The sequence below is a fragment of the Euprymna scolopes genome, chromosome 17 (assembly GCF_053919585.1).
Source record: "Euprymna scolopes isolate OS-2025 chromosome 17, ASM5391958v1, whole genome shotgun sequence".
Lineage (NCBI taxonomy): Eukaryota > Metazoa > Mollusca > Cephalopoda > Sepiida > Sepiolidae > Euprymna > Euprymna scolopes.
This window is the reverse complement of record NC_136498.1, coordinates 2,360,001-2,372,500: the sequence shown is the minus strand read 5'-3', so window position 1 is coordinate 2,372,500 and position 12,500 is coordinate 2,360,001. Positions and strand designations below refer to the sequence as shown.

Sequence of the window (12,500 nt, the reverse complement as noted above, 5' to 3'; positions counted from 1 at the left end):
AGGGACCAGCGAAGCGGTCTCTTATATTCGGGTCACGCTGTATAACCAATCTGATAGAAAACGTAATGGAAATATTGAGATTTGAACTGGCAGCTGATGGGCAACACATAACTGAAATCAAAATACAAAGATGAATCTTCCAAGGTGATTCTCTATCACCATTACTTTCCATTTTAGCCATAATGCCTCTGAACAACATTCTAAGAAAATGCCAAGACGGATATAAGTTCACTAAAACAGAAAAAAAATGAACTACCTAATGTACATGGATAACCTCAAACTATTTGCAAAAACTAAGACAGAACTAAAAACATTAATAAACACGACCTGAATCTTTAACCAGAATATCCAAATGGAATTCGGTATGGAAAAGTGCACATTGCTAATCATGAGTGGAGAACTAGAAGCAACAGAAGATATAGTACTACCTAATCAGGCAGAAATGAGGGCACTAGGTGAACATGATAGCTACAAATACTTAGGAGTGCCGAAAGCAGACACCATCAAAGCAATGGAAATGAAAGAGAAAATAGCAAAGAAATACCTCAGAAGAACACAAAAACTCCTCAAAACTAAACTAAATATTCGAAATCTAATTAAAGTAATAAACACGTGGGCAGTGTCACTAATAAGATACTCTGAACCGTTTATAAGCCGAACCAAAGAAAAACGAAAGAATCTCGATCAGAAGACCAGGAAGCTCATGACAATGCACAATCCACTACATCCAAAAGATGATACTGACTGATTAAGGAAAGATGGAGAAAGAGGGCTGGTCTGTGTAAAGAATTAGAAAAATACATAATCCAGAGCACCGAAAGAATAATTACTGCAGCAGAGACACGGAAGAAACAAACAAGATAGAAAAAGAGATGAGGCATAAGACACAGAAAGAAAAATGGGAAGAGAAACAGCTACACAGACGATTCATAAGGATGACAAAAGAAGAGACCAACGAAAACACTTGGAAATGGCTACAAAAAGACACCTTTACAAAGAAACTGAATCACTAATAACAGCTGCACAAAATAACACAATTAGAATCAAGCACATCAAAGTAAGGATCGACAAGAAAACAGCAAATGCAGACTCTGTAAACAAAGATAAAAGCAATAAAGCACATGATAAGTAAATACAGCAAACTAGCCCAAAAAGAATATAAAAATAGACACGATGAAAAGGCAGTACATTGGCAATTATGCAAACACTTGCATCATGAACACACAAACAATTGGTACAAGCAAAACTGGCAACAGAACTGGAAAATGAAAGTCACAAGATTCTATGGAACATGGATATACAAATGGATAAACCCATTCAAGCAAGAAAACCGGATGTCATAATAGTTAACAAGAAAGAAAAGTCCTGCCAGATTGTAGATTTTGCCGTTACAGCAGACCACAGAGTGAAGATCAAGGGACTGAAAAGGAGAGCAAATACACGGAACTGGTCAGAGAGCTCAAAGGGTTATGGAAGTTGCAGAAAGTAAAAATAACACCACTAATAGTAGGAGCACTAGGAACAATACCGAAAAACTTTGAAAAACGAATGGAAGAGATTGGAATCAGAGAGATGGCAGAGAAGATATAACGAATCTCAATAATAATTTCAAAACTGCAGAAATATTAAGGAAAACCCTTGAATGTTGAGACCAACACCACACATAAACTATACATAAACTGGATACAGAAACTGCTACAGATGCAAAACACAAAGTAACATCACATGGAAACATGAAAACTGAAACTGCATAATTTAAAAATACTGCCTCCTTTTTTCTTGTGAGTGTTATCATAAATGGACACCACACCAAATAAAGGTCAAGGAGGATGGAAAGCATTAGCCAGACCTCTGCTGGATGAGTGCAAAGAGGACTGGGACCTTTTGGAGGCTTATTGCCATCCGAATTCTAATGAAGACCAATGGCCACCACCAATGAGAAATCTATGGTAAGCACTTGTTGCGATAACACAAATTCTTTTGCAAAGGTCATCAAAAGAGGTGAAGAGTACTGGAAATCTGGGGAGACTTGTCACTCAGACTCCAGGGAACACCACAAATTATTCTCAAAGAGCAATGGTTATGGTTTGTGTGACTACTCCTAGTGAGTAAATAATAATAATAATAATAATAATAATAATAATAATAATAATAATAACAATAATAATAATAATAATAATAATAATAATAATAATAATAACAATAATAATAATAATAATAATAATAATAATAAAGGATAGCTCAAAACCTGAGAGATTGGATGACCAAAGGTAGAACTACATTGATACAGAAGAACACAGAGAAAGGAACCGACCCCAGCAACTATAGGCCCATCATGTGCTTACTCACTATATGGAAAATACTAACAGCACAACTGAGGGAACAAATCTACCAATCCCTGAATAATCACAGACTTCTTCCCAAGGAACAAAAAGGAAAAAAAGGAACACATGATCTGCTATATATAGATTAAAAGATTCTAAAGAAGGTAAAAAAAGGAGAAAGAATTTGGCCATGGCATGGATCAATTACAAAAACGCATAGGATAGCATCCCCCAAGCATGGATAATAAAATGCTTTAAAATGTATAAAATACCAAGCACGATCAGCAACATGATAGAAAATGCAATGAGAACATGGAGACTGGAATTGACAGCTGATGGACAACACATAACAGAAATTAACATACGAAAAGGCATCTTCCAAGGAAATTCACAATAACCATTGCTGTTTATCATAGCCATGATGCCCCTGAACAATATACCGAGGAAGTGCCAAGCTGCATACAAGTTCTCTGACGCAGAGGAAAAATGAACCACCTGGTGGACGATCTGAAACTTTTTGCAAAGACTGAAAAGGAACTAGAGACACTAATAAACACTATCAGAATCTTCAGTCAGGATATCCAAATGGAGTTTGTAATGAAAAAGTGCACTCTACTAGTTATAAGAAAGGGAAAACTTGAGATGACAAAAGGCACTAGACGCCTATAAATACTTGGGAGTTCTGGAATTAGACACCATCAAAGCAACAGAAATGAAAAGAAAAATTGGAAAGGAATACCTGAGAAGAACCAGAAAACTCCTAGAAACTAAATTATATAGCAGAAACCTAATAAAATGTATAAATACATGGGCAGTATCATTAGTAAGATATTCTGGACCATTCATGGGGTGGACTAAAGAAGAATTGAGACAGCTCGACCAGAAGACAAGGAAACTCATGACCATGCATAATGTACTACATTTAACGGATAATGTTTACCGACTCTATATTAAAAAGGAAAGACGGCGGGAGAGGACTAGTTGGTATAGAAGATTGTGTGCAGGACACAAAAATGAGAAAAATACTGAACGCAAAACACGGAAAGGATAATTATGGCAGCAAGAAACACTGAAAAAAATTCAAACAAAACAGAAAACAGAGATAAAGGATAAGAGGAGAAAAGAAAAATGGGAAGAGAAACAACTACACGGAAGATTCATAAGAATGACAAAAGATGAGAATAATGAAAACACTTTGACATGGATGGAAATAGGACACGTAAACCAAGAAACTGAATCTTTAATTACTGCAGCACAAGATAACTCGATAAGAACCAAGCACATCAAAGCACAAGAAAACAGCAAATACCGACTATGTGGACAAAGGGACGAAATGATAAACCATATCGTAAGTGAATGCAGCAAACTGGCCCATAAGGAGTACAAGAACAGGCACGACCAAGTGGGAAGAGCAGTACACTGGGAATTATGCAAACAACTGCATCTCGAACGCATGGACAAATGGTACAAGCATAAGCCGTCAACAGTACTTGAAAACGACAGCTATGGGACATGGACATACAAACAGACAAACTCAATCAAGCAAGAAGGCCAGATATCATAATAATTAACAAGAAAGAAAAGCCCTATCAAATCGTAGACTTTGCTGTTCCAGCTGCCCACAGGGTGAATATCAAAGAAAAGGAGAAACTGAGCAAATACACGGAGCTAGCCAGAGAGCGGAAAGTAATATGGATGATGATGAAAATAAAGATAATACCTATAATAGTAGGAGCACTAGGAACAATCCGGAAAAACTTTGAAAAAAATGTGAGAAATTGAAATCAGAGGAATGGTTGGAAAGATACAGCAAACAACAATAATGAAAACAGCTGAAATGTTAAGGAAAACCCTTGAATGCAGAGACTAATACACATCTGCTGCAAAGGCCAAAGATGAAGGATTATATGGAAACAAGAACATTGAAGCTGCATATCTAGAAATCTGCTATCCCATCTCCCCCATTGCCTCATCATCGACCTACCCCCCCCCCAAAAAAAAGAGTGATGCCAAATAGCCGAAAACGATCAAGGAGGATGGAAAAACCAAGTAGAGAGCGCTGACCAAACTGGACAAGTATGAAAAGAACTGGGGACTTTGGGAGGCTTATTGTCATTCAAATACCAGTGACGACTAATGGCCGCTGCCAGTGAAAAACGAATGGAAAGTGGCTGTTGTGATAATGCAAATTTATTTGCAAATGTTATGTCGGAAGAGGTGGAGAGTACTGAAAATCTGAGGAGACTTGTTGTCACTCAGCTTCCAGGGAACACCACAGGTTGGCTTCAAGGAGAGATCTTTGATAACCTGTGTGAAAGCTCTTTGTGAGCCAATAATAATAAAACTGCTAACATGCTACGGTATGTTAGCAAATCCAGTTAAACATCCCGAACTATTAACCAAACAAAATAAGAAAAGGAAACGAAATGTGCGATACTTACGTCTTCCTCGAGGTGTTTCTCCTGCAGTTCCTTCTTTAGTTCCACCCTCAACTCATCTCTCTTTTCCGAGACCAATTGTAGCATCTGTACACTCTGGCGCTGCACCATCGTCGCCGTCTTCTGTTGTTCGATCTGCCGAAGATGCAGTGTCATCGTCTGTTTCTTTCGTTCGCGTTTCGTCGCCATCGTTTTCTCCAAATCTTTTTTCTGGCTTTCGTACTGCAACGTCATCGCCTGCAAACAAGAAAGCAATGGCGTATTTAGTTGTACGTATTTAGTTGCCCGGTGATAAAATATGCTTAAATGTAATTTTTTAATTTATACAGATTTTGTATTTCTTATTAATATAAAGCCAATTCTGAATTGATTATCATTTTAGATCCAATATATAGTAACGTCCTTCGATGTGGCTTCATTGTAAAATACGCTTAAATATAATATGCATATTTATTACTACCAGGGAGACCCAACATTGCCCAGGATTGAATGATGATCAATGAATGTTGATCACATATTTTTATTTTCATTGAAATCGGTGAAATCGTCTATTCTTCAATCAAATCGATCAAATAGACCCACGAGAGAAGCTTTATATACCTACCCGCAATGACTTAGTCCATTACACATTGCACTGTAGAGAACCTACTGTTGATTTTATAAAATTATTTTTTATATATAATAGCTTGCATAAAATGCAAAAGTCAAGTATCATGCTTCAATTGTGCTTTATACAGAAATATTCATTTCGAATGTGCCCTTGTCATATCAAAGAACCTGCTGTTGATTTTATATATTGGACCTTCCGGCTTGTGTGGTAATAAAACTTTTCAAATGAACTTGTAATATTAGGCTGTGTAAGATGTTAACTTTGGTCAAAATCGACTGTTTCTACTATCATCAGATTATTTCGATTTTTTCAATTATCGATAGTTATTGAAGACATTCTGATACAAAACCTTTCTAAGAACACTGCCAGGCACATAAAGTATATTTGTGTCAAATTTCATAAAAATCGACCAAGCCGTTTTTGAGTCCATAGAGAATAAATTCACACATGTACACAAAGTTCCTTTTATATTTCAGAAATTAAGCAATTGCCCTCCAATGGACATTCGTAGGTATGCCGGCAACCACTGTAAAAAAGTAATAAAGAATATGAAAAAGTTGTATGCTCAGTCCGTCAAGTCCAAAGTAGCTGAGCAGCAGCTTGGTTCCCACCAGTTTTAGCAAATAGCAAACAGGGTCCTGAACAGAAGCGTGTGCTCTATCCCAAGTATCGTCAATGAATCTTAGGTAATTTCGTCAGCATCAGACAAAACCAAACTTTTTGCCAAGAACTTTGCAGGTAATTCGAACCTATGCGACCAAGGCCATCACCCTCCCTACATTTCCTCCTGTATCAGAAAAGATGCTATGCGACATACAAATATCTGTGCGTGATGTTGCCAAGCTAATCAAAAACCTTGATTCTAGAAAAGCAACTGGTCCTCCCGGCATTCCAATTATAGTGTTGAAAAAGCTTCAACCAGAACTAGCTCCCATTCTTACAAAGCTGTTTAAGCATTGTATTAAGGAGAATGCTTCCCAACATGCTGGAAAACTTCATTAGTATGCCCTGTATTTAAGAATTCAGGTGATCGATCATCTTCCTCTCAGTACAGGTCAATAAGTATCATATGCGTCATTAGTAAGTTGTTGAAATCTGTGTTAAATAATCAACCACCTCAGCAAAAATAATATCTAGACATGCAATATGGTTTCCGTTCTGCTAGATATACAGCAGATGTGCTTACAGTTATATCTCATAGGATTAGTGAATTTCTCGATGGAGGCTTTCTTTCTATGGTAATTGCTCTTGACATATCAAAGGCCTTTGATAAGTTATGGCAAAAAGGTCTACTTCTAAGGATTAGCTATGGTATAACTGAAAATGTCTTCTCAGTTATTAAATCATTTCTCTCTGATAGGTTCATAAGAGTAGTAGTTGATGGGCAGAAATCAGAAGCTCACAGTATTAATGCTGCAGTCCCTCAAGGGTCCATCCTGGGCCCAACTCTCTTCCTGATCTACATCAATGATCATCCAAATCACATCCTAAGATCATTCGTAGACATTTATGCTGATGACACTATCATCTATGGAAACACATCAAAGGCTGGAAATGACAAAGTTCTCTGATTCTCTTTCCTTTGATCCTGAGCACGTGATACAATGGGAAAGAGGTGGCTGGTTACTTTTAATGCATCTAAAACCAAGCTTCTGTCCTTATATCATTAACGCTCTGATCCCCATCTAGCATCAATTGAAATGAATAGCTCTCGTTTTGGGGAGGCTCCATATTTTGACAAATTTTTAGGTTTGACATTTACTCCTGATTTGAAATGGATCATGTCCATCAAATCTGTTGCCAAGGGCGCTGGAAAAATGGTAGGATCCTTCTATCGATCCAGTAGATATCTCACTGCTAATGCAATTCTCTATCTATATAAGAGCCAGGTACGTCTAAGGATTGATTACTGTTGCCACATCTGGGCAGGAGCTGCTAGAAAGGACTTATCCTGTATTGACAGAGTTCAAAATAGACTTCGTAGCCTATTAGGGGATGCCCTTTTTTCTTCCCTGCAACCTCTTTCTTGCAGAAGAGACGTTGCAAGCCTATCTCTGCTTTATTGTTATTTTCATGGCAGTGCTCGTCTGAGCTACAATCTATGGTTCACCCTCACCAAACTTTCACGAAAAATACTCATCTAGCTGAGTCACTTTCAATGATTTCCCCCACTCTTTATCTGTGCCTAAACCTAAATGTAGATTCCATGAACAAAGCTTCTTTCTTAACAGTGCAACTCTCTTCAGTTTGCCTATTTTCCAGCTGACTACAATTTGGTAGTCTTCAAGTCCAATGTAAACAAATTCTTGATGAACCATCCCCTTAAGTAATCAAATTTACCAAATTTCCACTACTAACGATTATTACGATAGTATCCCATTGACTACTGTACACTACATAACCCTTATCTTCGAGCGGCCTCCGGGCCTTGATAAGTGGTGAGTCCTATGTAAAAAAACAAAAACAAGATTACATTGTTGTTGTATTTGGGGAGCTGTTTCAAATATGCTTCTGAGGCTGCGGATCTTGATAACATTGTCTTCCCTGTAAGAAGTAACTCTAGGACGACTAGATTTAAGAGCACCACAAACAATGCCGGTGTTTTGGTGCTTTTCACAGTCATTTATATTGTTTTCTCATCACATTTTAATGTGCAGCCGATTTCTCGATTGGATAAACCAGAAAGGTGGAGATTAATGATCTCCTGACGATCACTAAGAGAAAGTCGAGGCATTTGGACTAAATTTGACGTTGTATAACCTGGACCAACAACAATTACGATTAGAGATGCTTTGGTAATTGTCTGTATTTTTGAGATGAGGTGTTTTCATTGATTGAGATTGTCGGACTGACTTCCTCATCTTGTCCTAGTGACATATGGCCGAGTGGTCCTAGACGTTGTATCAAAGTTTACAGTTACCCAAAGGTGCTGAGTTCAATCCTGAACGAAGGCAGTGAAAAAGTAACATTCAAAACAGAGAATCAGCAACTATGTCCCAAAGCCTAGCTGGAGTCCGAACACGGTACCCCCGTAATAATGATAAAGGGTTGGGTTCGAGACTCATAACAAACGGTTCCCCAGTTCGATACAAAACACCTGACGAAAGCCAGAGGGCAAAACAACGGAAACGTTGTGACAATAACAACCAAGATGAGGAAGTCAGTCCGACAATCTCAATCAATAGAGATGCTTTGTTATCTAAAAGGTGGATATTTGAAACTGGTTTGAAGCTCATTAGTTGCTGCAGAATTTCATTTTGCCTCCTTGATTTGAAGTTAATTTTTTAAATTGACGTGAATATTAGGATATTTCAGTTAAAAGTCAAATATGAACAAGTAAAATTATAGAGGAATAAAAGACGAATCAAATGAGGTATAGGTTGTTTAAACAGTTACATTTAATTTAGCTTAAATTTGCGGTTTTTGAAAAAAATGACAAGTGCGGGCGTTGTTTTTCTGGCGTCACAGTATATATATATATATATATATATAAGAGAGAGAGAGAGAGAGAGAGAGAGAGAGAGAGAGAGAGAGAGAGAGAGAGAGAGAGAGACTCGTTTTACCGCATTTTCAACAGCCAATAATAGAATAAGTATTTCAAATAACTATCGTATTTGCTTCTCATCGAAAAGGCGATTCCATTCACTCAAGCACTTACTTTCTGTCTACCTTGTTCTTAATACATTGTGACCTTGTCAGGTGTTGTGACCACAACAAAACTTAACACAAACATTGACGAAAGGACAATTTTCTTATTTAACAAAGATTGATTTGTCAACAGAACATAACAACTGACTAAGTATCTTATTATAATGAAGATTTGGTGTTTGTCCATTTTATTTTTTTTTACTAATACTCGCAACATTTAAAAAACTTAATATAAACTATCAAGTATTGATCAGAAAATATTTTCGATGTTTACCTACGGCGCCAAGATGTGACACAAGGTCTGGAAAGTGGGATTTGAAAAGACAGGAAGAACTCTTTGGCTTGCAAAAACATGCCTGGGCAGCCCAATCGGTATTCTCTAGTAGGTGCACCTCAGGCGATTAGAAACGAACTAACCCCCTTCTCAAAGGCTGAGAAAGAAAAGTTTGGAAGGATGGACCCCCCTAGAACTGCACAGAGCTATTACTCAGCTAACAGAAAACAACCTGTTAGTTAGAAAATATTTTCGTGTGAAGTTCAAAAGAATTTTTACTCCTGATCTTGCTTCATCAAAAAAGTAGTGGCGGATATACCGTCAGACAAACAGATAATTTTGTATTTATATATAGACAAATAAAAGAATACCCGCCTCGAGGTGGGTAAATTTCGTTCCCTGAACAGAACACGTTTGCACTATTTTTATGTTGCCTTGTCTTCCGCTTGGTGTAGATTGCGAACCCACTTACTTTTCGCTATTCCTTCCAATCCCGTGCAACTTGTTTGATGGACGTCCAACTGTTGAGAAATGTCCAATCAAAAACATTTTTTTCTCTTCATCTTCTCCTTGGATTTCCTCTGCCTCTTTCGCCTTCTAACATATCCTCAAAGCATAACTTTGACTGGTAAGTGGTTGATCGTTTGACATGGCCGAAAAATATAAGGGTTTTACTTTTGATTTTATCAAATAAAGGGGGTGGGGAAGTTGTTGAAATAAATTTAATAAAACTTTACTTTAACATTGGCACTCCTTTTGATTTTAGAATGGTGCTGTGTTTTTGGAAAGCTTCCCAACCCAGCCTGATTCTACGAAGACTAAAATCAAAATATAACGGTACTAAACTTTATATCTAGAATCCTTATTCCAGTTTTAATTTAAATCCATTACATGGTTTTTAGTCTGGAAAATATCTAAAATTGGAGGACTAAGCTTAAGAGGTCTTAAGAAGAAATAAAAATTCATGAAATCTTTCTTATGTAATAATGTTTTCAAAGGGCAAACTGCTTTTCAAAATTATATATTATTTTTATTTATTTTTTTGGAGCCTTTGAGATGAAGCTTCATAATTTGGCGAACTGTTATCCTCATCGTCATAGATGTTGTTGTTGTTTCACAACCAACATCTTTGAAGATGAGGATAAAAGTCCACAATAAATAAATAAACAAACCTTTCCAAAATGATTTTTTTTATTCTATCGCCAGGGTTTAAACACACTACATCTACATATAAAAATGTCTCCTAACTAACGACTATACCCTCTAGGCCATGTGTCCAGTAGCATGTATACCAATCATGGTATATCATGACAATGCATAATCTTTTGCTAATGGAGATTTGGTATCTGTCTGTCTGAAGTAGAAGCTTTAATATTACTGCTATTAATTGTACTATCTTTTTAATGTTCAATTTAGTTTTTCATACAATTTCACAAAAATGTACTTAATATCCTTCAATTCTCAATTCAGGGAGGTAGTGTAGTATCTGTTCCATTGTCATGAGACCATCCTCCTAGGCATTATCTCCTCCGTTTTTGGAGGAAATGTATTATCTGGTGTATTATCATAAGACCATCCCTTCACACATTACCTTCTTATTGAGAGGGAATAGAGTAGTATATGTTTATTGGTCATCATATCATGCTCCCATGTATTACCACCTTATTAAAGAGGGGCAATATAATATATATATTCGTTCATTCATCTATTTGGAGAGGGAAGTGTAACATCTCTTTTGTGGTTATGACACCGGTAAATGATAAGATCATCGTCCTAAGCTGTTTCTTCATAAAATTCGAATAGAATAGTGTATAAGCGATAATATGTATATATATATATATATATATATATATATATATATATATATATATATATATATATATACATACCCATATATACATATATATATATATACATATATATACATATATATATACACACATATATATGCATATATATACACACATATATATACATATATATACACACACATATATACATATATATACACACACATATATACATATATATACACACACATATATACATATATATACACACACATATATACATATATATACACACACATATACATATACATATATATACACATATACATACATATATGCATACATATATATATACATACATATATACATATATATATATACATACACATATATATATACATACATATATATATATATATATATATACATATATATGTACTTGGGGTCATCGGATTTTTATCTGTTTCTCAACTGTTTCAGAACTGCACATGCAAATTGTTCGTATAACAGCTTCCTTATGTTAAGAATAAGTAGGTTTGAAAATTCTTTTTAAAGACCGTGGCAAGCTGTCTTAATGGTTATCGTACTAGACCCACAGTTTTTAGGTTTTGGTTTCGATCTCAGCTTGAGTATTTATTTTTTTCTTACAGGTTGTTAACTGTTTAGAAAAAAAACATAATACTCACATGTTGCAGTTTCATTCAGTTTTTTTTACTTCCTTTTTTTTTTTTTAAAGAATTTAACGTTATATTTAATACCGGGCAATACCTGGTAGATCTGCTAGCATATATATATATATATATATATATATATATATATATATATATATATATATATATATATATATGAGAGCAAACAGTTAATAAAACATGTTAAAAAACACTTTGAAAAAGAGTTAAAAACATATTTAATCTGAAAAGGAAACACTTGATCCGTGAAGTTTCGAAGAAATACTTTACCTCCCATCAGAGGGTAGGTATTAGCAAAATGCGGGATCGGATTTTGCATACAAAAGTATTTGATGAAACTGCACGTAAGTCAAAGATCTTACTTGATAACAAAAAGTGAAGCAGAGGGAATATTGTGAAGAAAAAGGTGATTACACGTGAATGGATAGTCTGGTAAACGGTGAATAACCCAATGACGGTAAAATCAAAAAATATAACTCCAAGAAAGTTAATTGAATTTCCATTTGCATAAGTAAAATCCAAGGAAATCACGTAATTGGAAGATGGTCCAAAATAATCCAATAGGACGAAATCCATGGAATAATTCACAAATATGTACAAGGAAAAGGGGAAAAATTCCAATAGAAAAAACGATAAAGTTAAAGAAAAATTATATATCTATCTGAAAGGTTAAAGTAATAACTATGTAATTTCAAAATTACCATAATTAAATTTGGACTTATGTTTA

General features: G+C 35.6%; 1 protein-coding gene across 1 annotated transcript in view; it reads right to left on the bottom strand.

The window, feature by feature from the left end:
- The window catches only part of LOC145296651 (hillarin-like), a 260,223-nt gene that overhangs the window by 65,375 nt on the left and 182,348 nt on the right, over nucleotides 1-12,500 (bottom strand). Inside the window, exon 5 of the mRNA XM_080142585.1 lies at nucleotides 4,766-4,999. Coding sequence (XP_079998711.1) covers nucleotides 4,766-4,999 — 234 coding nt within the window. The remainder of the gene's footprint in view (nucleotides 1-4,765; nucleotides 5,000-12,500) is intronic.